The sequence below is a fragment of the Bos indicus genome, chromosome 2 (assembly GCF_029378745.1).
Source record: "Bos indicus isolate NIAB-ARS_2022 breed Sahiwal x Tharparkar chromosome 2, NIAB-ARS_B.indTharparkar_mat_pri_1.0, whole genome shotgun sequence".
NCBI lineage: Eukaryota > Metazoa > Chordata > Mammalia > Artiodactyla > Bovidae > Bos > Bos indicus.
Genome location: NC_091761.1, coordinates 70695026 through 70719772, shown reverse-complemented (window position 1 = coordinate 70719772; position 24747 = coordinate 70695026). Strand labels below are relative to the sequence as shown.

Here is a 24747-nt window from a genome sequence, read left to right as displayed (position 1 = left end):
ACAGAAGTCATGCCTGACATACAGCGGCCCCAGGCCCCCAGCCTGCTCTCCAACAGTTGAGGATGCTGTCCTGCTAATTTTACCCAGTTCCTCTTCAGCCCCACAACTAGCCGCCAGTCAGCCACAGCACCAGCAGCCACATGCTGCGGCCAAGTTCTGTGGTCACTGTGGTTCCAAAGGGGTTTCCTCAGCTTAGCTCGGCCAGAGAGCTTATCAGGGAACCAACCTGGCAGACGTGCAGGCTGCAACTCTCCTGCTGTGTGAATTCCCCTCTACTTCTTATTAGCTGCATGTAGTTTTCTTAGGCCATTATTATTATATAACAAACCACCCCTAAACCTAGTGGCTTTCAACCACAACCATCTGTGATTACTCACGAATTTATGGGTTGGTCTTCTGATGTGGGCCAGGCTTGACCAGTCTCAGCTGGGCTCACTAACGTGACTGTGGCCAACTGTATGCTGACTCGTGGAGGATGACCTCAGCGGGGGGAGTTGGGTCATGTTTCACACATTTCACACTCCTTCACATGCCTCCTCCATTAGGTTTAGCCTGAGCTTAGTTTCATATCATGGTGGGAATTCCGAGAGAGATAGTGAAAGAGTAACAGCCCTGCTTCCTGTTGAGAAGAGCAGCAGTCACGTTGCAAGGGCTATCAATAGAAAGATGGTGAGCTGGAGCCAACATACCACAGTGCCAAAGCTCTTAGAGACTCAGTTTGCATACTTGGGATGGGAATGGTATCCCTTGTATCATGTGCTGCTCTGGTATGCTGTGTTCTTCGATGGGATGGTTGGTCAGGTGTGGCCTCAAGAAGGGACCCAGAAGAGTTGTGGGGATTACACTCACCAAGACAGAGTCCCTACAGGTTGAGAGGGGCCCCAGGGAGTGGGTCAGCCACTTCGACAGGGAGCCAGGAGAGGGTGAAGACTCATGGACAAGGGTCTTCACTGGGGGGTCAGGATGGGGTACACAAGCAACCAGTGTAAGGGGATTTCATTGGTGCATTTGAATGTCACTAGGTCACAGTCACTGTGGGTAGGGGGAGGAAGGGGAATTTGTGGCAGGGGCCCAGCTTATCACACCGGTGCGCCTGATTACCTGGGCTGGTGCTCACAGCCTGTTTGTGGCGATGCTGAGACAGTGAGTGCGAAGATAGGATCTTTTAAAATTTACAATACACCTTGCAAAACTTGGACCCCATTTTGTTTCAAAAGCTAATCTCCTAAAGTGTGAAAGGCCTAGTGACTAGATTTGCCTTTGGAGAAAATCTTCGTCTTGAACCACTGCACCACAAGGATATGTCTCTTGTCAGAGGAAAGTCTGTGAAGCAATACCAGTATTGAAAAGCTAAGTACTCTGTTTAGCATTCCTTCAGAGAGCCAGTCAGAAAATATTTATCACCAGCTGGTTGTGTAAGAGAAATTATGTAAGAGAAACTGAATGAACAAAGGGCTGGATGTAATAGGGGGTAAATGAACCATTAAGGATGCAGGAGGACTTTGTGAGATTGTCAGGGGCACAACCTTGTAAGTCACGATGGTGAGTTTGCCCCACCACCTAAGGGAATGGGGAGCCATTGAAAGATATAACCATGGAGTGGCGTAGTGAGCTGTGTGATTTCTAAAGATCTGTCAGGCTGCTGCTTGCAGAATGAATAGGTGGTTGGTGGAGCACAGTGGAGGAAAGAGACTGATTAGAAGCTCCAAGCATCCAGGCCACGGGGCAGTGGCCTGGACCATGATGGTAGTAGAGATGGAGAGACCTGAGTGGACTGGAGAGACATTTGGGAGGTAGAATACTTGGTGCCTGGTGGAGGCATAGCATCTGACACCCAGTGTCTGTCTTGGACACTGGATGGAGGGAGCAGGTTTTAGCTGCCTGAACTTTGAGGTGCTAGTGTGGAGGCAGCTGGTGGACATATATGTAGCCAGAGCTCAGGAGACAGGTCTTCACTGGAAGTATAGACTGGGGGATCAACACCTAAGAGATGAAAACCAAAGCCATGGAAGGGAAATTTTGGGTGTGTTGAACCATGTCTTTCCGCTTTCTTGCTTGAGGAAGGGAGGGATAGCGGGAGGTTGGTCCATTCTCTGTAAGGATTTTGTCTATTCTGCCTATAAACTATTATTTGTTCCTGTGGAAAGATGTGTGTGTGTGTGTGTGTGTGTGAGAGAGAGAGAGAGAGAGAGAGAAGTGCATGCATGCTCACACATCCATCCCTAAGGGTGATGCAAGGGGTCCCCCAGGTAGGAACCAGTCCCACAGTTCCTTACTCTTGAAGGAGGCAGATCCTGGGAAAGGAGATAAAGATGGGAGAGTTGGGCCTGATACTGCAGGGAGAACCCTCCTCTATTTCTGTCTCCTCGTCTCCTTTCCCGCCTTCCCCAGGGAAGGGCAGGGGGCTTTCACAGTACCCTTCCTTCCTGCTTGCTCTGCTCAGACCTCCTGCACTCAGAACACTGTGACCAAGTCAGCCAGGCTTGGCTTTTGATAAATTAAATGGAAAAAACTAGAAAACTGTTTCTGCTTTCAACTCTGCTTTCATGGTACTCCTGTTTCTAAAGAGGTTCAGGAAGTCACTTTGAGATTCAGATGGGAGAGATGACCCCTCCTCTCTGTTTCAGGTTGGACCTGCTCTTGACTTTCCATGTGGGTGGGTAGGTGGGGGACTTGTTAGGATAGAAGGAATGGGCAATAAGCTTTGAGAGATAAGGATGCTGATAAGACGGACAAGTTACATTTGTAAAATATTACATCTTAGAACCCCTGACAGGGGCTCCTTCCTCCCTGACCCTCCATTCTTCCATCCTGAAGTGCCAAGAAAACCCACATCATTATAGAGGTTTCTGCCAAATTAAAACAACCAGCTTTCAAATCCTGGCCCCATTCCCCTCTCTGTGCCCAGGTCCAGAGAGCTCTCCCATTGCCCTGCAGCTCTGACCCTGGTGCTGATTTCTGAACAGCTGCAGCCTCTGAAAGTGCAGACTGGGTCTTGGGTGGCTGGTTGAGCTCTTGAGGGAGGAAGCCCTGGGATCTCTGCTCCATCTCCCAGTCCTTCCACTGCTCTTCCTGGGCTCTACCATTTACAAGTGCATGCATGTGTGCTAAGTCAAATCAGTCCTGTCCAACTCTTTGCGACTCTATAGACTATAGCCCACCAGGCTCCTCTGTCCATGGAATTCTTCAGGCAAGAATACTGGAGTGGGTTACCATGCCCTCCTCCAGCCAGATCTTCCCAACCAGGGATCAAACCCACGTCTCCCGTGGGTGAATAAAATGGATGAAAGTTCCTGCATTTATGGAGCCCACATCCTAATGAGAACAAATTTTCATGCTTAAAGGTACAATTCCTATTTTCCATGCAACCTGGTGTCAACTTCATGAGGTCTCTTCATTTGCTGGTGAGTAGCTCCAGTGCTGGGGGACCATTCACTGCTGTGCAAAGAGGCTACATCTGACTGACTGAAGGGCTGGTCATGACTAATTCTGACAATGGGTGAGCGCCACTTTCACCATGGAATTTCAGCCCCCATGTGCCCCAGTTCTGAGCTAAGATTCCACTGACCCTGTGCACTGGGTGGGAGTGAGAGGAGCATGAGGACTCAATGAAAGGCTGTGTGCATTGAGTGAACGCATCCCTAAGGGACAGGAGGGAAGAGCTAGTAATTTCAGCCACAGCCAGGCAGTGCCAAGTAGCGCTTTGAGCTTTATTAGCTTTATTGAACCTGCTTCAGAGGCTGTCAGCCACCCCTCAGAGAGCCCCTCAGAGAGCACCGCCTCCCTTCGTGGGCTGAGTGTCTTGGCTGTGGACACCTTGGGGGCAGAGTGGTGAGTGGGCTGTGGGGTCAGCTGCAGTTCACGCCTGCATCCTCATTGTGGTTGCAATTGTGAGAGCCCCAGCTGCTCTTGTTGCAGTCCCACAGGGTCCATTCTGACCCTGAACATGCAACATCATCCAGCCAGATGTTTCCAGAGCCTGGACACAGAGAAAGCAAGGGGAGAGAGGAGTGTGGGATTAGGGTTCAAGCTGTATGGTCCGTCTGTCCTCGGGGTCTTCCACAGGGAGCTAGACTGATCATTTCTCCTGCAACTGCCCAGGCCTGCGGTGCAGACGACTGATCTGCTCTCTTATGATGACTCTGCCTCTCTTCTGCTTTCTACCCTTTGATAAAAGTCTCATCCAAGTATTTAATATGTAATCCAAGCATGATTTGAAATCTCCTAAGGATCTCTCTTCCTTAAATGCCTTTATAACCAGGTCATTCCCAGTTCCAAAGCATTCATACCTCCTTCAAACCCCGTGCCTTCTGATATAATCGATTTCAGATCAAGAGCTCAGAGAAATTACTGGCTTATTCGATTCCAGTAATTTACACTACAGTGTGACAATCTATATAGGCTTAATCTTTGGGAGGAAATGTGTATTTTTAAGGAGTTTTATAATCCTACTAGACTCAGATTAAAAAATAGGTATGCATTTTGGTAGGGTGGAGGGGGAAGGGTGAGGACAGAGAAGATTTGGGGGCAGGAGCAGGAGAAACCAGCCTAGTGTCCTTGCCAGGTCAGCTCTTGGTGGTTGTTTAGTTGTTTAGTTGCCAAGTTGCTTTTGCAACCCAATAAATAGGCTGTAGCCCACCAGGCTCCTCTGTCTACGGGATTTTCCAGGCAAGAATACTGGAGTGGGTTGCCAAGCCCTACTCCAGGGGACCTTCCTGACCAAGGGATCAAACGCACGTCTCCTGCATTGGTAGGCATGTCTCCTGCATTGGCAGGCAGATTCTTTACCACTGAGCCACGAGGAAAGCACAGGTCTGCTTTTATGGACAAAGAAAATGACCTTTTGCTGCAAAACATAGTTGAGTGTCCAGCACTCCAGGACATCTTTCCAAAACTGATTTTAGGAAGCCCCTGCTCTGATTCACTGTCTCTTCCCTTCTCCTTGAAGATGATCAAGCTTGGGCTGCCCAGGCCTTTAGGCTCCAGAGAGCTGAGATAACCACTGTGCTTGCCTGCCCAGCATCTTTGTTCTCCTGGCTTCCACCCCTCAGCTGTCCTTCAGAGAGCACCCCTCACAAACACTGTCAGACACGTGGCATTCTGGTGTTAGGGCTGCATGGACAGCGACTTCTGTCCCTGTGGAGGAAGAGAGCCTTCTTTCTCCTGGGGCTGCCAGCCAGAAGGATGTAAGCTGGGGCCCTGAGCTGTGAAACTTTTCAGTTGCTTGAACCAATCCCTTTCTTTTAAGACAACCACAATGAGTCACTTGCAACTGATGGGTGCCAATACCCTACCCAGGAGAGAAAGCTCACATCAACACCTCAAAAAAAAAAAAAAAAGACTCCTGGTTGAGGACTGATTCACTCACCAGCTCCCACATTGTAGACAGGAGATCCAGAGGAGTAACCCAGCATGCGGCAGAAGACAGTGGCATCTGAACCATCCCAGCTGTCATCACAGATTGTCCCCCATGCACCATTATAGAAAACTTCAGCTCGACCTCGGTTCCTAGAGCCGATAATCCGGACTGATAATGAGGAGTCACCTGGATGACGAAACACATGTGGGAGAGGTGAGGGAAGCAGCACAGGGCTTTGGGCAGATGCAGGTTCTGCCTTTTAATTTTTGGAAGTCCTATTGTTGTTGTTCAGTCACTAAGTCGTGTATGACTCTTTGCGACCCATGGACTGCAGTATGCCAGGCTTGGAAGTCCTACAGTTAGGGAAAGAAGTCTTCTGCTTGGCTGTCATCATAGCAGTAAGATCCCTCGTTATGGCACCAGAACTACCAGCAGCCTCTGGGCACTGAGGCTTGTAGGCATGAGGCCATACAAGGAGGTGCCTCTGCAGCTGGCCTTGCAAATCCAGCCTGCCATGTTTTGCTTGCATTGTGGAGAAAAAAAAGGGAGGAGGAAGAAGGGAGGAAGAGAGAGGGAATTGGGGGTGGGGAACAAGCGAGGAAAGAAGGGAGAGAGAGAAACTGTTACCTGTGGCTCTGGACACGGGCAGGCTTATTCAAGGGACAGCCTTTTAGCTTTCCCCCCAAACGAAGAATCTCTCTGAAAAACAAGGCCTCTCCCCCAGAACATATACAACTTTCAAGTACAGAGTAGCCTCTATAGCATACGTTAAACAGAACAGAAATAGCAATTACCTTTTTGACCTTTTTCTCCCTTGGCTCCTTGTGGCCCAGTAGCTCCTGTCATGAGGAAAAAAATGGCACAGTTTGAAGGAAACCAAGTCAGGAACCCCCTGCTCTCCTTTGCCAGCAGTGGGGAGGAGTGGTGGGGGTCAGACTCTCTCCTCCATCTTTGCCGGCCCCCTGGCATCATGGGGACTGGATATGCCATGGATCTCTGTGGTTGAGCAAGAAGAAATGGGCCTGAGCTACAGCAGGAAGGACTTAAGCTAGATTAGAGAAGGACATTCAAGAGGCATGGAGTGGGAGGTCTCTCCTGAGGTCAGTCACGGAGACTGCATGGTCCGGGGGCCTGGCTGGGCGTGGTGCAGCACATTGTCACCTGCTGTGCTGAGTGCCCAGCTGTGCCTTATTCACCTCTGTAAGCTCCAGGCCGAGGGCAACCCCAGCACAAGACTTCTCCACAGAACCACTAAGCCTCTAGCCTTCTGGTTCTGAAAACCACCCCCAACTCCTTATAACAGGCCTCTCCTTTGAACTCTTATGTCAGAAGCCGAGACCTTACCTCTCGATCCGGGCTCTCCCTTTTGGCCAGTTGGTCCAGGTGCCCCCTTGAGGCCTCCCAGGCCTGGGCTTCCCTTCTCTCCCTTCACGCCCGAAAGGCCTGAGGAAGAGAGAGACCACCGCCATCAGATGCTCTGCTCTACTTTCCAAGGGAAACTAACAGCTTTGGTGTTTAATGAATGAATTGTCCTGAAAGTCCCCCCACCCCTATCAGTGGGCTATTTGGATGTTCAGCCTTGGGGCAGGGGCAGAGTGTTGCCCCTGCCCCAATCCCCCCACTTTCCAGGTAAACTCTGGTTGGGGACAAGAGGGTGAAAATAGCCGACAGGATTCCAAAGTTGCTGGTCCTCATTGGGCCATTATGTGGAAGCCATTCTGGGAGAACTTGCTAGAACATTTCCAGGCCTCAGTGTCCCCATTAGTAAGTTAGAATAAGAAAAGAAAATCTACCTTAGGAGTAATAAAGACTGCTCAAACAAGGACTGTAATGAGAGTCCTGTGAGAAGGAGCAGGAGGAGTGGGTGCCTTGAGGGCCAGAGTGAACAGGGAGATGGACCAAAGAGATACAGGCCAGGCAACCACCTTGGGAACTGGAGAGAAAGTTGCTTAGCTCCACGGCAGCTGCGCAGCCTGAATTCACCACCATGCGGCAGCTTCCGGGGCTTCTTTACCGTTTTCTCTCTCAACTCCACCGCTTTAAACCCTTTCCCCTGGTTTATCACTGGAAGAGCCTGAGGCTTGAAAGACAGAGCCCTGGAGGCCTCATCACTCTGGTGGAAAGTTACTGCAGTTACAGCCCTGCTTTCAGGGTCAACAAAACCCGCCTCAGAGAGTCCTTCCAGTCATTATTGTGGAAAATTAAAATGAAGCCAGCGCTTTACCTGGAAATCCTGATTCTCCTTTTGTTCCTTTCTGTCCTTGAAGTCCTAAGATCAAAATACAGAAAAGGGAAGAAGATAATAAAACTTAGATATTAAACACTTTTAATCTTAGACAACCTCTACCTTCTGTCTGATTAATGCAGATGGAAAGGTACATTGGTTCTCCTCGATTGTTTAAAGCCACTTTAGCAGAGCATAAAAGTAGACAGATTGCAGATAAATGGGTATGTGTATTGGGGTGAAATAGAAACGTGGTGGATGAAGGTCTGGATTAGGTGAACAGACCCCACACTCAGTAACTGGCCTTCTTTGTCCAGTAATAACCTGGCTTGATATCTATTCCTTCTTGTTGCAAAAGAAGGAAAAGATTGGAAAAAACATTTTCTGTTGGAAAAGAATTGAGAGATATTTTGAAAATAAAGTTATTTTTATTTCTAAAAGACTGTGGAGGGCACTCAGTGGCCACTAGAAGCTCTGGGAGTCTCTCACCCTCAGTAGATACTCCATAAGTCTATTGGTTTATTTCATCGTGGCCCCCACTGTAGCTAAACAGTTAGGCAGCTAAAGGGTCTCATGTCCAGAAAATGGAAAAATAACCACTGCAATTGTTTGGGACGATCCTATTTGTAGTTCTGATGTGAAAGTTCCTCCCTCCCTCCCTTCCTTCTTTCCTCCATTCATCACTTTATTCACTAACTTATGTAGAAGGCCTACTATTCCCAGCACCATGATGGGTCATTACTTATTGTGGGATAATAACCTATTGGTTTAGCAACTCCATGATCTCTCAATTTCAGGAAAACAGGATTCTCTAAGACAGTCATGCAAACTTGGGGAAAGTAAAGCTCATTACTGATCATGAAGTAACAGTTTCTTCAGGGTAACAATGGGATTGTACTTCCACCATGATCTTGACTGGGGTCCCTTCCAACAAGCCAGTCGGCTTTAACCAAAAACCCACTCATTGGATGGTCACTAGGAACCAAGAGGAACTCAGTTACTCTCACTGCCAATCACCTGGGGGACGTTCCTGCCTCTCACTTTAAATTCCTGGCTTTCCTGAGCACCCACTGTGTGCTGGTCAGTGGAGAGCAGAGGCGGGGCCTGGCACACCTCTTCAGGATCCCTTCTTGGAATAATGAACAAGGAGTCCTGGCTCCTGGCCGCCTTTCAGATGGCTAGTCTGAGGAGGAGGGTCAGAGGGCTGAGGAGCTAGGAGCTGCTGCTGCAGGCCTGGGCACTAAGGGAGGCTGGAAGGGCTGGAAAGATCTGAGAGACCAACTAGTTTTGCCCCTCATTCTTGAGATGAGGACCAGTTTGAGTCTCAGAGAGCTTCTTCTAGAACCTTTGAGGTCAGCTGGCAGGCAGGCCACAGCTCACCCGGGCCAGCTGTGCTCCTACCGGTCCCTCTGGTTGGAAAGTCTCACCCCTTTGGTCTCCTGGAGAACTGGATCAAGCCTGTGAAAGCTGCTATGATGCTAGATGTTGCCGACTATAAAACCTTCTCTGGCCTTGCCCATGGATGATGTGCTTCCTCCCAGGGCAGCACAGGCCCCAGATAGCCTGGGTTTGCATCTGCCTCTGTGGCATTTAGTCCAGTTCCCTCTCCCTCAGCCTAACCTTTCTCCTCTGAGCTTCTGGTTGCCTCAGGGGTGGTTATGAGATTGAAATGAAGTCACCTGTGTCAAGCCCTAAGCCTCGTGTCTGGCAAGTGGTGTCATGCAGACCCTGGGGACCCTTTTGGTACGTGTATGTACTCCTCCAGTGGGAAGCACCTGGGATCCTGGGGCTAAAGCCCCCACAGGAGCTCCAGCCTTGCTGCCCAGGAAGCCCCCCAAAATGTTTGCTGTTGACCGTAAGAAGCCCATCAGGGGCGGCAGATGTGTCCTCTCTACTTAGGTGTGTGCTCGGTCGTTCAGTTGTACCTGACTCTTTGTGACCCCATGGATTGTAGCCCTTCAGGCTCCTCTGTCCCTGGGATTTCCCAGGCAAGAATACTGGAATAGATTTCCATTTCCTCCTCCAGGGGATCTTCCTGACCAGGGATCAAACCTGCCTCTCCTACATTGGAGGGCAGACTCTTTAGTACTGAGCCACTTGGGAAGCTTACCACTGTGCCACCTGGGAAGTCATCCTCTGTGCTTACCTGCATCTGAATTGCAGCTGTCAAGATTAGGGAGGAGAAACCACATTCAGAAACCTGTCTTTGGTTGTTAAATAGAAAAATGGTTCATATCTAGACACTTGATCCCCCATGTCTCGTCCTAAAGGATGCCATACTGCACAATTTACCTTAAAAGCCTGTCCCTAGATGCAAGGTTGCAGCCACCTCACACTGTGATCCCTCCTGATTGCCTCCCCACTACCTAAGAAGCCTCCAAAGCACCAAACAACAAATGTCTTGTACAAACAGGAGCCCTAGGTAAGCCCTGGTTCACTAGGTCCATGGTCCCCGAGGCCTGACTCTCCCACCTCATTTCTCACACCCTCCCCCAGCCCCTCACCTCTTAGAGACTAAGCATCTGCTCCTGAATGCGCTATGCTGGACACTGTCAGGGGCTTCACATACATCTCTCACCTGCCCTGCTAGGTTGTGCCATTTCCCTCTTCATAGAGGAGGAAGTCTACACTCAGAGATGCTAGGTGATTTACCCAGGTCACACAGAGAGGGACTGGTGAAGTTAAATTTGGGAACCAGGGTTGGCCTCCCACTGGGCACTGTGGCTGCCTGTTCCACCAGTGTGCCAGCTTACCCCTGCCTGGAGTTTCACATGGGCTCTCCATGGGATTCCAAAGACTTTCAGTAGCCTTGGGCCATCCCTTACTCCTAAATGAGTAGTCAAACTATAGTGAACATCAGTCACCTGTACAAGGTTTGTTAAAAACTTTCTGGGACTTTTCTGGTGGTCCAGTGACTAAGACTCTGAGCTCCCAATGCAGGGGCCCTGAGTTCAATCCCTGGTCAGGGAACTATATCCCACATGCCACACCGATAGTTTGCATGCTACAACTAAGACCAAGCACAGCCAAATAAATAAATAAAAATATTTAAAAACTCTTCTCCTTTACATTTCTAAAAACAAACAAACAAACAAAAAACAGATGCCCAAACCAGATGCACTGAATTGGAAACTCATGAAAATGCTCTTTGAGTTTTAGGACTCAAACCCTCCCAGGATGCAGAGTGCAGGCAAGATTCTCCACCTTTGGACAGTGGGAGACGCAGGCTGGGGACCTGGGAAGTAGATGCAGTGCTGCCTGTGTGTAAAATCTTGTTTTATCACCCATACTCTTGCTTAGTCAAGAATCACTAGTCTGGCAAAGGTGGGATGTGGTACAGGGGCTCTCCCCAAAATTTATAACTGAGGGAGAAAAGCCAGCATCTTCATGAAGCCAAGCAGAAAACTCAGGGGTAAGACATCTTTAGGCCTCAGAATCAGAAATCCTAAGATCTGGGGTCAGGGAAGAGAGAAGTATAAGACCAGAAAGAAGCAGCCAATAAATTGGGGTCACCTGACCACTACACCCACATGGAGACTTTGCTGACAGCCTTCAGGTGGCATCCACATGGGACTGGGTAGCAGATCCCCTGCCTTTCCTGATCCACCATCTGTGAAAAGGAAAGCAGCTTTGAAAATGGATGGGTTAGAAGGACAGTGTGTATAGGAGTCACCTGTGCCAGGGCTCCTGCCAACCTTCAGGGGAAACCCAAAGGTCAAAGGATCTGACTCCTAGGCTCAGAAAGTGACCTGCCCAGCTCTCTGGCCAGAGCTTCCTGAACCTCCACCACATCCCAGACCTGGACTCAAGGGATGCCAACCTACAGAGCCCTCCCTCACCTTCGAAGACTTCACCTGCTCTGTTCCCTTTCTCTAGACTTGCCTTCCTCTCTCCACCTGGCCAAGCCCTATTCATCCTCTATGACTCAACTCCAGCTCTTCCATCACTCTTGCAAGATGCTATATTTTGCTACCCACACCAGGGGCCACTGTGAACTTGAAGATTTTGATAGAATCAAGTCACATCTGTTTAAAAAAAATCAATCAATCCATTGACCGCTTAAATGAAAAATGAGAGGGCCTGCCCCTGGTGTGGGTTTCTAGCGTAGCTCTGGGATGAAGGCATCCAGGTTGTCTAACTCAAGTATGACCTTCTGCACCTGCAGTGACTGTCCACAGACATCCTTGGAAGATGCCCAGCCCTTTCTCAACCTTCACTGGCCACAACACCTCCTGGCCTGCACCTGGCTTCCTAAATGGCACATGGCACTCCTCCATGCAAAACCCTCAGCAGAGTGTGCCTGATGCCATCTAACAACAGTCCGTCTGCCTGTCTCCTGAATCAGCCTGCATGTCTGAGAGCAGGAACCAGGTCTTATGTGTCTTGGAGGCCCAACACTTTCTAGACTATCCAGTGAACCAGACTTTCTAGATCATCATGGGTGCCTGGACTTACTTAGTGACTAGCAAAAGTTAGCAGTTGTTTATAAAGCAGACCTGGAGAAGGCAATGGCACCCCACTCTAGTACTCTTGCCTGGAAAATCCTATGGACGGAGGAGCCTGGTAGGCTGCAGTCCATGGAGTCGCTAAGAGTCGGATACGACTGAGCGACTTCACTTTCACTTTTCACTTTCATACATTGGAGAAGAAAATGGCAACCCACTCCAGTGTTCTTGCCTGGAGAATCCCAGGGACAGGGGAGCCTGGTGGGCTGCCGTCTATGGGGCCGCACAGAGTCGGACACGACTGAAGTGACTTAGCAGCAGCATAAAGCAGACCACATTGGTAGGATGGTTTATAACCTTGACTAAATTGGCCTAATAGCTTATGACCTTGACTAAGTTGGTGTGATGGCTCATGAACTAATCTCTGTGAGTTGGGGAACTGTGGGTCACTATTTTCAGCCGGGGCCCCCCTGGGAGAATGTGCAAGTAGGGTTTTTTGACAAAGTGAAATTGCTCAGTTGTGTCTGATTCTTTGTGACCCCATGGACTGTAACCTACCAGGCTTCTCCATCCATGGGATTTCCCAGGCAAGAGTACTGGAGTGGGTTGCCATTTCCTTCTCCAGGGAATCTTCCCAACCCAGGGATTGAATCCAGGTCTCCCGCATTGCAGGACCACCAGGATTTTTGACAACTGCTGCCCAAATCCAGAGCCCTGACCCTTGGGGCCCCACCTCAGATCAGTGGGAGAGGGTAGGCTCTACATGCACAGCTGGAAGGCAGGCCAGGAGACAGTGCAAGCAAGGTGCCCACCCCCCTCCTGTTTGACAGTGGAGATTTGATTGTGGCATTCAAGGTCTCTCATGGACTCTGGGCAGAGAAAAACAGCCATAGGGCCTTGGATTCAAAGGGCTCTGGCAGAGGAAGGTGCCCTTCTTAATCCAGATGCTCAGGGGCGAGAGCTCAGGACACCCTCTGCCTCCTTCTGATGGCCCTGCTGGGAAGTAGTCCTCCTCCATGTCCATCACTGACACCCAGCAACTCCACTTGCCCACCTACCCACAGCCTCTGTTACCTGTGTCCCCCTTGCTTCCTTTCACACCTTCGACTCCTGGTGTCCCAGGCAGCCCTGGTGGTCCTGGACAATAGATAACACAGAGAGTGTAAGGGCTGGACTGGGTGGGTCTTCAGACATCACTCCCCACACCAACCACAGGACCCAGGACCTCACCTATTGGCCCAGTGGGGCCAATGCTGCCAGTATCACCCTTGGCACCTGGGGATCCCACAGCTCCTGGAAAGCCTGGAAGACCCTTCATTCCAGGAGGCCCTGAAAGTAAAGTCATGAATAGAAGGCTGGGGGTGGTTGGTAGAGGGCCTGGCTGCCTATGCTTTCAACACACCTCTGTTCTCTGCAGTGGCACATGCATCTCTTAACACCTTAAATATTCCCTGGGCAGCTTAAAAGATCTCTCTTTAGAAGCCTTAAACTAGCCCTATTAGTGGGAGGAAAATTACAGTCTCAGCAATTTATTAATTTATTTCCTTTCACTGCTGCAGGGTTTGAAGCTTATGGACTCACTCAGAACTCTGGGTGTGAGCGTCTGGCTTCACAAGCCTGAGCAGCAGAGTGAAGAGACGCTCTCAAAAAACTAATACAATTATGTAAAGTTTAAAAATAAAATAAAATTAATTAAAAAAAAAAAAGAATATCAATTAGGGCTGCCCTCTGAATACTGCTCCGTTCCTCTTAAGGACGGGCCAGGTTTTACAAAATCTCAGAGGCTCTGGGTTAATATTACAGTCAAATACGAGACAGGGAGAGTGGTACCTGGAATGATGCCCATCCCTACAATTCTTACCTTGATCACCTTTGATTCCAGGAATTCCAGCCACTCCTAAAGTACAGAAGGATTTTTAGGGATTGTATTTTTACCCTCTAGCTTCAGCCTGCAAGACGAAAGGGGAATACCCGCAGGACAACAGACCCAACAGTGCAAACTCTTACCTGGGAAACCTGGCTTTCCTGAGTCACCTTTATCCCCCCGAGCTCCGGGGGGTCCCATGTCTCCTTTCATGCCCATGTCTCCCTTTCTTCCTGAAAAACCAAGAAACTGTGGTCAGACATGGAGAGAGGGTGGGGCTTCCCTGGCAGCTCAGTAGTTGAAGAATCCGCCTGCAGTGCAGGAGACCCAGGTTTGATTACTGAGTTAGAAAGATCCCTGGAGAAGGAAATGGCAACCCATGCCAGTATTCTTGCCTGGAGAATCCCATGGACAGAGGAGCCTGGCAGTTTACAGTCCATGGGGTCGCAAAGAGTCAGACACAACTTAGCAACTAAACCACCACCACCATGGGAGGAGGGCAAGCCAGGCCACTACATCCAACTCTGATACTTCCTGTCCCACTCAAATTCCAAACTCAGACTCCTTGAACTCCTTGGTGCCCAGAAGTGGAAGATACAATGACTGCCCTCAAAGAGCACACCATCTTGCCCAGAGACCAGGCATAAACTCATAAAAAATGGATGAGAGGACCTGGCCTGGCCGATGGGAAGTTGAAGGTCCCAGAAGCTGAGCTCTCCATCGGCATTGCCTAGCTTATTTCAGTGTCTGAATTTGGAGAACTGTTTTTTTAAACTTCCCAAACAGAATTCTGAATACTCCAGAAAGCAGATTTCATGTGCTGAGAGCAGAAGCTTTGAGGTGCTGATGGAGAGAAAAGCATTGCAACAGCACTGAACCGCTAGTGGTTCAGACACAGTCTTGCCTGGTGGCCACGGTTTCACATTTTCCACTTGGCATCAGTATTCGGAGCTTGCCCCCATCCATCCTTTCCTCTGTCCTCCGTCACTCCCTCCTCCTTCCTGCCACTGCTCAGAGCGTATCAATTGAGGGAGGCTCCTCACTGGGCAGGGCTCAGCAACCCCTTCCTGAACCTGCCAGCCACCCATAAAGGGCCTGCTCATTGGTACCCACTGGCAGAGGAAGGCTGGTGAGGTCCCACCATCAGCAGAGTCGCACTCCTAGCAACTCCCTCAGGGGGCAGCACTGCCTCGTTAATACAGAATTTGGTTAAAGGGCTCTATTCGATTATTTTCATGATTTCAGAGCTGGAGGGAGAAGGAAATGGCAACCCACTTGCCTAGAGAATCCTATGGACAGAGGAGCCTGGTGGGCTGCTGGCCCTAGGGTTGCATAGAGTTGGACACGACTGAAGCGACTGAGCATGCATGCATGCATTGGAAAAGGAAATAGCAACCCACTCCAGTATTTTTGTCTGGAGAATCCCAGGGATGAAGGAACCTGGTGGGCTGCTGTCTATGGGATCACACAGAGTTGGACACAACTGAAGCAACGCAGCAGCAGAGCTGGAGAGAACACAGAAAGGCCCTGGCCTCCTCTCTAATGAATTAGAAAAGTAGGCAAAGTCGTCTTGAGTGGAGGCAAAGAAGCAACTGCTGTACAGAACTCTCTGGATCTAAGATTTGAGAGATGTTAGGTGTATGTCTTGAGAATGAGATTCTTTGAGGTGGTTAGGATACTTAGAGAATGATTATTCCTTGATGGAAGACAAAACAACCACAGAGACCTTGATTACAATTGAAGTCCCTTACAACTGCCTCAGCTGCAAAGAGCAAACAAGTTTTCGGTCCTTCAGAGCATGCACTTGAGCAGAAGGGCCAAAAAGCTAGGACAATGCAAGGAATTATTCCCTGAGGCATTTGTTGGTGCCCTGCTGCTCTGGGCCAGTCAGGGTCATCACATTAAGGCAATTGTGTGACTGTATGAGGTTTCTTTTCTCTTTTTTTGCTCTCCCAGGCAGTTTGAAAGATCTTAGTTCCCCAACCAGGGATTGGACCGCAAGAGAATGGAGTCCTCACCACTGAACTGCCAGGGAAGTTCCTGTATGAGGTTTCTTGAAACTGGTGTGGGCCTGAGTGTGTGTTGCTATGACTTCCATGTCTCCACAAAGAGGACCACCTTGGGAAGCAAAGTAGTACTGGTGAAAATACCAGAATCTGGGACCAACTGAGGAATGACAGCTACATCTGACTTCAGAAACTCCCCATCATCACAGCTGAAGGTGGAGTGAAGGAGATTGACATGATCCCCTGGAACCTCATCACGGTGGCATTACCCATCTTCTGGGACAAAGAGAGGAAAACCTCAGTACTCAGTACTGCAGGGGCGGGTCCCACTTGGTCTGCTAACCCTGTCTGCGGGCAGTGGATTGGGCAAACAGTGGGTAATTTGGGAAGAGGAGTCCTGATTTCTGAAGACATGAAACCGATGCATTTCCCCTTGCCAGCTGCAGTGCTCCCAGCTCTGAGCCTGGGTGTGGCAGTGGGTGAGTGTGAGGTGGGAAGCAGTGTGGTTCAGACTCCACAGGCAAAGGCTTGGCTCTCATTCATCCCCTCTCTGGGGCTGCCGGGGCCATCTTGAGAAAGTCTGGGCCACTGAGAATTGTGGAGGGCCACCTTTGGAATCATCCTCATAGGTCAACTGTCCGACCACCTACCTGGTGCAAGTTATCTCCCTTCTGTTCCACCAAGAATTCTGCAGCCCCTCTCCCCCAGCCCCGCATCTGCCTGTTTCATTGTAGGGCAGACCCCAGTCTTAACTGTTTGTTCCTCCCTTACCTCAGCACAACTGGTTCTCCAGAAACCTTTGCCCCTTGGCCTCCATTCTTCTGATGGGTACCACTGACAGCAAGTCTATTTTCTCCTCCACAAGGACCTTTCTAGTATTTAAGGATGGCTGACATGTCCCCTATAGGGGCTCACTTCATGAAGGCAAGTACCCTCAGTTTCTTCTGATGTAGATAATTCCCACATGCCAGCTACAGTATCACACATCTTTTGTCTTATATTCATGTTGTAATCAATCCTCACTGAAGGTTGCTATTACTATCCCCCTTTTATAGGTGAGTTAATTGAGGTTCAGAGAGGTTACACAGCTAGTGAGCCATGTTCCAACCCAGATCTGTCTGACCTAGGAACTGAAATCCCTTTCTGCATTACAGGATCACTCACACTACCTACAATGTAGCGGAGTTTGAAAACAATGATTTCCAATCCTTATAGCTGTCCTGGAAAGCACATAAAATTTAATTAGTATTATTTTAATGTAATTGCCATTTTTTGCTGAAATGAAGTTAAATCTCAGTAAGCCAAGTGATGGTCACCCCAGCAAGCCACCCCAAGGGTGGTCTCTGGGAAGGCCAGGAGCCCAGGAGTATGAGCTGCTCAGTCGTGGCCAGAGCAGTGGGCCGTGCTTCTCAAAGCCTGTCCCCCACACCTCCAAAATCTGAATCCTCCACGGCCTCTAAAGCATCTCAAATGGTTCTTATTCATGGCCATTAGCTTGAGAAGCAGTGCTCTAGACCAAGTGCTGGCCATCAAGGGAAGATTCTAGATGCCTTATCAGCCCCTTTGTCCTCACTACCAGCGGTCTCCCCTCCTGACCCAGGCCCACCTCGGGCCCCACTTGGATCTCCCACCTTTTTCTTTCCTGAGTTCCCAGCACTGCCAGGCCTGCCCTTGCCACCAGTTATACATGGCAGGAGATTCTTCCCCCTCTCACTCTGTTCGCAGCTTTCCCATCCTGTCCTTTGCTCGCCTGGACAGAAGTGACCACCAATGTGCCCCTGGGATGCTTGGCTACCCACCACCCTCTGGGTGACCTTGCCCCTCCCTGGCCCTGAAGGCTGAGTGAGTGAGTGTGTATGAGTTTGTGGTAGGGGTGGTGAGTGCATGTGAGTGAGTGTGTGGGCGTGTATGCATGTGAGTGATGTGCACGTGTGAGCAGGTGCCCTAGTGTGACCGTGCATGTGTGATTGTGTGCCTGGGTGGGTCCCTGAACTCTCCTTCTACTGTTTGCCCATCCTCCATTCTGAAAACCTTCCTCAGTAAAACCCTGCTGGAGACTTAGAACACTAGGCCTGCTGGGATTTCCCCTTCTATTAAAATCCTTCCAAAAATTAGTTCCTGGAAAAAAAAAGTTTTCCCTCCTAACAAGTTTCCCTTCTGCAACTAGTGGTGTTTTTCTTTCTGTCTCGGTGTCCTGGAGACTTAGAGGCTCTCAGTCTATTTCCCCTTTTCTTGCAAATCCTCTCATTCTGCTCTTTCTTTAGTAACAGCTTTCTTGACATCTTTACAACTCAGCAGCCTCCACCCCTCTGGGGATTGGAGGTTTGAGAGTCTAAGTGAAGGTCAGAGTGGACTGTAACAGTGATGAAGCCCCTCTCCCCCAGGGGCCATCCAAGCCCCCACATCCGAGCCTTGCCGTGGCCATTGGTAAGGCACCTGAGCATATTAAAGCCACAGCCTAAAACACAGAGCCAATCATGGGCTTTGAATTATAATTTTAACTTCCCAGTAATCATCTGAAGCATTCTTATCCCCATTTTACAGACACAGAAACTGAGACCCAGAGAGGTAAAGGGGTGCTCCCCAGGTCGTGCAACCAGTCTATGGTGAAGGCAATTGTGTCAGACTCTGGAGTCTGGACCAATGAGCCTGACTGTCTCCAGGGATGCTCATAGGCTTGTACTCTGAGCACCAAGTCTCGCAGTGTCCTCACCCTTCCATCGACACCTAGGTGTCTCCTCCGTGAAGCAGGTACTTCCCAGCATCCCAGGACATGTAGGGTCTCACCCCAGGTGACCTCCCTCACACACAGACCCCACTCGGAGTTCAGACTTTCAGGGTGGGGTGTGTGTGTGGCAGCTGCTCCGAGACAGGCTGCTGCCTGGCTGGCACACACACCCAGCCCCTGCTCACCTGCCTCTCCCTTGATTCCTGGTGGGCCTCGGGGTCCTGGAGGTCCTGGAAAGGAAAAGGAATTCAGAATGTAGCCTGGACAAGGAGGAGAAAAAGGATTATGGGGCCAGGAGACAGAGGTGGTTTCTATGACTTCTCTGTGAGCGGTCCTGGCAGGTGGGGAAGGCGAGGTCCACCCTGAGCCCCTTTGGACTGAAAGACCTAAGGAAAAGGAGCAGAGACACCATGCCCCAATGACCAAGGTGAGGATGACAGTGCCACTCACACCATCATTCACTCGACAAGTGTCATTGGGCACCACGGATCAGCCCAATGGCGTGGAAGGAAGAAAAGATGGAGTGCCTTCCCACAAGAAGCTCATGGCCCAGCAGGCAAAATTCAGTTGTATAGATGATGACTCCAGAGGGAGGTTGAGCCGGACAGACCCGGGTTTGAACAGCAGCACTGCCCCTTTAGCTGAGTGATCCTGGGCCTGACCTTCCATCGTTTGGAGCATCAGCTTTCTCTTCAGTGAACTAGGGTTCATATACCAGTTAAGCAGGGCTGTTCTGAGGCTGCCACATGGAAACCCACATGGAAAGCGTGCCCAGGCTCTGATAAATGGCACCCATCACTGCTGTCACCCATATCAGATCTTTCCCTTTCCAGGACTGCTTTGGGGATGACAGCCTCCCAAAGACTTGGATGGATGTGACGGGGCTCCTTATCCTGTCTTAGTCCATTCTGGCCACTATAACAACACATTATGGACTGGGGAGGTGGGGCTTAGCCAAAGAAATTCACTTCTTACAGTTTTGGAGGCTGGAAGCCCAAGACAAGGGGCCTGAGGGGTCGAGTGCAGGGGACTTCTGTGTGGCAGTCTGCCACCTCTGTCTGCGTCCCCACATGTGGGAGGAGCCAGGGTGCATTCTGGGGTCTCTTCTATAAGGGCAGGTCCAATGTCCTCTCCCCTCCATGGTACCTGCTTTGGCTAGACTGGCTTGGTGCCCACCGTTCCTCTCTCCAGCCACAGACTAGTATTAGTTTGCCACTTAGAAGTGGTCCTAGGAATCGCCCCAGGCTCTGCATTTTACCTGCCCTCCTGAGCATTCTGGGCTGGTCTGAGGGCTTTGTGACCCAGACCTGACCTTGGGATGGTTACTGAAGACCTTGGCTCTTGGATGTCATAATCATTTGGACAGGGTCCTTGGCTCCTAGCTTCCTGACCCCACTCTCTCCAGATCTGTCTGCAGCCACCCAGGGTGCCTGTAATTTCACGCCCTCCTCATTCAGTCTTTACCCCCTCTCTTGGCCTCCAGGGTCTCATGCCAGGCCAGGGTCTGGGAAGCCCCTCTGCCAAAGAAAGGAATTTGGGTCTAGAGACCCTCTTGTCCACACACAAGCAGCTCCCCGACTCCCATTCTCTCTGAAAAGTCCAAACTCAGTGGGGAGGGACCAACCTGGGATCTGAATAAAGTTGTCCATCCGCTGTTGTAGGGTCTCCAGCTTGGTGACGACTTGGGTGGGCTGGGCCTGCGTTTCATTGTTGTAGGCCATCTCCAGGACCCGGAGCCGCTTCTGCAGGTTTAGAACTGGACACCCCACACCCCAACCCTTCAGCATTCTTTTAGGGACTTCATTAAAGCCCAAGGCATTTGAACATAACCCTGACATTCTGTGTTATATGTGCATAACTCTGTAAGTTCTGACTATGTAAACACATGTTTTGTGTACTATGAGGACCTAGAGTAAGCACAGAGCTTTGTCTGTATCTGGCACATGGGCACTTCACACTCAGATGTTACATGTCCGTAGAACACACTGGCACAGTCTGTGCAGCCACTGCATCCATGATCAACCTGCATGCAGTTAAGAACTTTGTGCATGCTTGGGCATGAGTGCATGGCCACTAATATGCGGACCTGGCCTAATCATGTGAGGCATTAATATGTGTGTGATGTGTGCTTATGACAACTGGGCACATGACACGCTTGAGCAACTTCATGGTCTGTATGATAAAATCGCTTCCTGACCTAACCATTTGGACTGGGAGCACTTTGAAAGTCAAATAATGTTGAAACGAAACACTGATCAACAAAGCTCCTTCCTAAACCAGAATTGAAAGAGACACGTGTACCCCAATGTTCATCGCAGCACTGTTTATAATAGCCAGGACATGGAAGCAACCTAGATGTCCATCAGCAGACAAATGGATAAGAAAACTGTGGTATATATACACAATGGAATATTACTCAGCTATTAAAAGGACTACATCTTAATCAGTTCTAATGTGGTGGATGAAACTGGAGCCTATTATACAGAGTGAAGTAAGCCAGAAAGAAAAACACCAATACGGTATGCTGCTGCTACTGCTGCTAAGTCGCTTCAGTCGTGTCGGACTCTGTGCGACCCCATAGACAGCAGCCCACCAGGCTCTGCGGTCCCTGGGATTCTCCAGGCAAGAACACTGCAGTGGGTTGCCATTTCCTTCTCCATTGTGTGAAAGTGAAAAGTGAAAGTGAAGTCACTCAGTCGCATCCAACTCGTAGCGACCCCATGGACTGCAGCCCACCAGGCTCCTCCATTCATGGGATTTTCTAGGTAAGAGTACTGGAGTGGCTTGCCATTGCATATATATGGAATTTAGAAAGATGGTAACGATAACCCTGTATGCGAGACAGCAAAAGAGACACAGATATATAGAACAGTCTTTTGGACTCTGTGGGAGAAGGCGAGGGTGGGATGATTTGAGAGAATAGTGTTGAAACCTGTATAATATCATATGTGAAACAGATTGCCAGTCCAGGTTTTGTGCATGAGACAGGGTGCTCAGGGCTGGTGCACTGGGATGACTCAGAAGGATGGGATAGGGAGGGAGGTGGGAGGGGGTTCAGGATGGGGAACACATGTACACCGATGGCTGATTCATGTCAATGTATGGCAAAACCACTACAATATTGTAAAGTAACTAGCCTCCAATCAAAATAAATAAATTAAAAAAAACCAACCAAACAAGGCTCCTTCCCTCCCAGAGAGAGGGAATTCTTGATGTGAGATGCATAAGGCACACCTGTGTGAAATCACTGCCTCTTTCACTGCTTCAGACATACACATGTGTGGTCTATTTCTCCTTGCCTCCCTCTTCCCTGCCCCCTCACACACATACATACACACACACATGTAACACGTAACACACACTGCCCTTTCTGCTTTCCCCTCTCGTCCCCCCACCTCCCTGGCCTCCCAGGGCCTGAGAACTCTCTCCCAGCAGATGGGCAGCAGTGGCCCCAGGGCTCTCCCCTGAGCCTGCGTCCTCTGTCAGTTGGGGCCACATTGTTACCCAAGGAAGGACCAGACAGGACTCAGATGCTTTACCTTGTATCACCAAGAGCCCAGCGCCCGCAGTGAGCAGAACCAGGTACAAGATCACTAGGACCATGATGCAGTTCATTCCATTTCTCCTCTTGGGCTTTGGATCTGAAGTAGAACACAGGCAGAAAGCAGCTGCTAGAGAGAGTGGAGAGCAGAGGTCCCTAGCCTGGGCCCAAATCCCCTCTGGGTGAGCAAGGGGGTCTCCATGAAGTTCCATGAGGGGAAAGACACAAAGACCAATGACACCCAAATCCTCCCCTTGATCCTCCTTCCACAAGGCAAGAGGCCACTCGTTTGTGTGGCTGGTTGAAAAACACCTCTGCATATATTCCTTGCTGAAACAGCACGGTCCTTAAGCCAGATATTACATCAGCCTTGCTCATTGTAGAAGCCCCAGTGTGCCACCTGCTACAGGAGGTGCTCAATAGATATACATCAGATTAACCGATGAACTAACATATTTCAGTTTCAAAATTTTTGGAGGAAATGATTGTTCCCATTTTATAAGCAGTGAGTGAGGTTTGGAACAGTTGAAAAACCTATTAGGTTATCAGACAAGATCTGCACATTTTGTCCAGGCCTTTGCTTTCTTTTTCTTTAGATTTTTAAATTATGAAAGTAAAACATGCATAATATAATTTATCAAACAATATGGAGAGCATTTCAAGGATTAGTAATCTCATAATTAATCCCCTGAGGTCCTAGCCTGCTGAGGTAAGCTTCATTAGCTTTCTGGGATGCGGCCTTCCTCCCATTTCCCCTTCCGAACAAACCCGTATCCTCCTAGATGGACTGTTTCTCCTTTTAGTTTAACACTAACGATATCATGTTACAAATACATACTACTATAGCACCTGTGCTTATCATGTTGTGCTTATCACATGTGCTTTAGTAGTATGTAATCAACTAAAGCACATGTTGCTTCTGCAATGAAGAATTTTTCCATGGATTTCCTTCTAGTTTTCTCAGTAGACAGAGATTTAACTGTTCTCTGTATTAGTTGCTTCATATTCCTTAAAGACGCAAGGCTAGTCTCTGTCTATCACAGGGTGTCCTCTCTACCTGCATGCACCCCTGGAGTCTAGGCCCACATAGCAGCCTGAGTGAGTTCTCCAACACACATCCTGCCCCAGTCGCTCCCTTGTTTTCAGCCCTTGGGCTCACTGCCCTCAGGGCAAACACCTCCCCTGTGGGTACATGTAGCCTGGTCTCCAGCCAGCTCTCCTGTGGCCATGCCTCCACCCCTGATACTGACCAATGGTGAGCCCAGACCACTGGGGTTACACCCTTCTGACTTCAGATAGAGTATCTCCCCTGAATCCCAAGGAAGGAATATTTCTTCCTTCTTTGTGCATAACTAATTCTTACTCATCCTTTGGGAGCAGAGTAGAGACTTCCCTGCTCCAAGATAGATCCTCAGGCTCCCCTGGGATGGGTGGGACATTGCTCTTCTTCCCCACATCACTTTGTTTTTATCTGCTGTGACCCTGAGCACCTTGAACTATTTCTATATCTCAGTCTCCTCTATATGGCCTGGAAGTTCCTAAGGCTGCATTCCAGCATCAATATGATATGCTGGAAAAATGGCGACCGGCTAGTTGAATGGATGAATGAGTAGTCTGGGTGCCAAATACATGCAGAGTTGAACACTGCCAGTTTAAAAGTGTTGGGAGAGCATCAGAAATGGAACTTAAAACCTCAGGTACCGTATAGTCATGATAGTGAGAATGAGTAAGTGTGATAGGAAGCCTCACATTTAATAGAAGATGGTGGATGGCAAATACAGTCTCATAGACAGCACAAAATGTGATAAAACTTAACATGTGATGGGAATAGAAAGATAAACTATGTTTCAGAGACACACATATCATAGGTGCTAGAGGTAGGGGTGAGGGCCAGCATGGAAAATACAGGTATTTTCAACTACATGGTAGGAACATGGTGTAAGGCATTTGAAAAAGGATAACAAGAGGAAAAACAGACATGACGGGGAGGTGGGAGTAGTTCAGGTCCAAAATGCAGAATGCTTTTTAATTCAGAGCTATACTGGCATAAAGGCAAAGTATTTTAGAACTGGAAACTTTAAATCTGTAGGTTTTGTCTAACTTGCTCTGTACAAAGCAAAGGATATGATAAATTCTTTACCCCTATGTTGATCATTAACAGAGGCAGAAGATATTAAGAACAGGTGGCAAGAATACATAGAACTATACAAAAAAGATCTTAACGACCCAGATAACCATGAGGGTATGATCACTCACATAGAGCCAAATCAAGTGGGCCTTAGGAAGCTCGTTACGAACAAAGCTAGTGGAGGTGATGGAATTCCAGTTGAGCTATTTCAAATCCTAAAAGATGATGCTTTAAAGTGCTGTACTCAATATGCCAGAAAATTTGGTGATCACAGGACTGGAAAAAAGTCTGTTTTCATTCCAATCCCAAAGAAAGGCAATGACAAAGAGTGTTCAAACTACCACACAATTGCACTCATTTCACATACTAGCAAAGTAATGCTCAAAATTCTCCAAGCTAGGCTTCAACAGTATGTGAACTGAGAACTTCCAGATGTTCAAGCTGGATTTAGA

At 49.1% G+C, this 24747-nt stretch overlaps 1 protein-coding gene across 1 annotated transcript in view; it reads right to left on the bottom strand.

The window, feature by feature from the left end:
* Positions 1-3689: 3689 nt before the first annotated feature.
* The window catches only part of MARCO (macrophage receptor with collagenous structure), a 33388-nt gene continuing 12330 nt past the window's right edge, over positions 3690-24747 (bottom strand). Inside the window, exons 2-13 of the mRNA XM_019973837.2 lie at positions 22166-22267; positions 20251-20382; positions 18812-18856; positions 14036-14125; positions 13890-13925; positions 13259-13357; positions 13103-13165; positions 7584-7628; positions 6704-6802; positions 6154-6198; positions 5369-5545; positions 3690-3979 (exon numbers count right to left, since the gene is read on the bottom strand). Of these exons, the coding sequence (XP_019829396.1) occupies positions 3849-3979; positions 5369-5545; positions 6154-6198; positions 6704-6802; positions 7584-7628; positions 13103-13165; positions 13259-13357; positions 13890-13925; positions 14036-14125; positions 18812-18856; positions 20251-20382; positions 22166-22267 (1064 nt within the window). The 3' untranslated portion in view covers positions 3690-3848. The remainder of the gene's footprint in view (positions 3980-5368; positions 5546-6153; positions 6199-6703; positions 6803-7583; positions 7629-13102; positions 13166-13258; positions 13358-13889; positions 13926-14035; positions 14126-18811; positions 18857-20250; positions 20383-22165; positions 22268-24747) is intronic.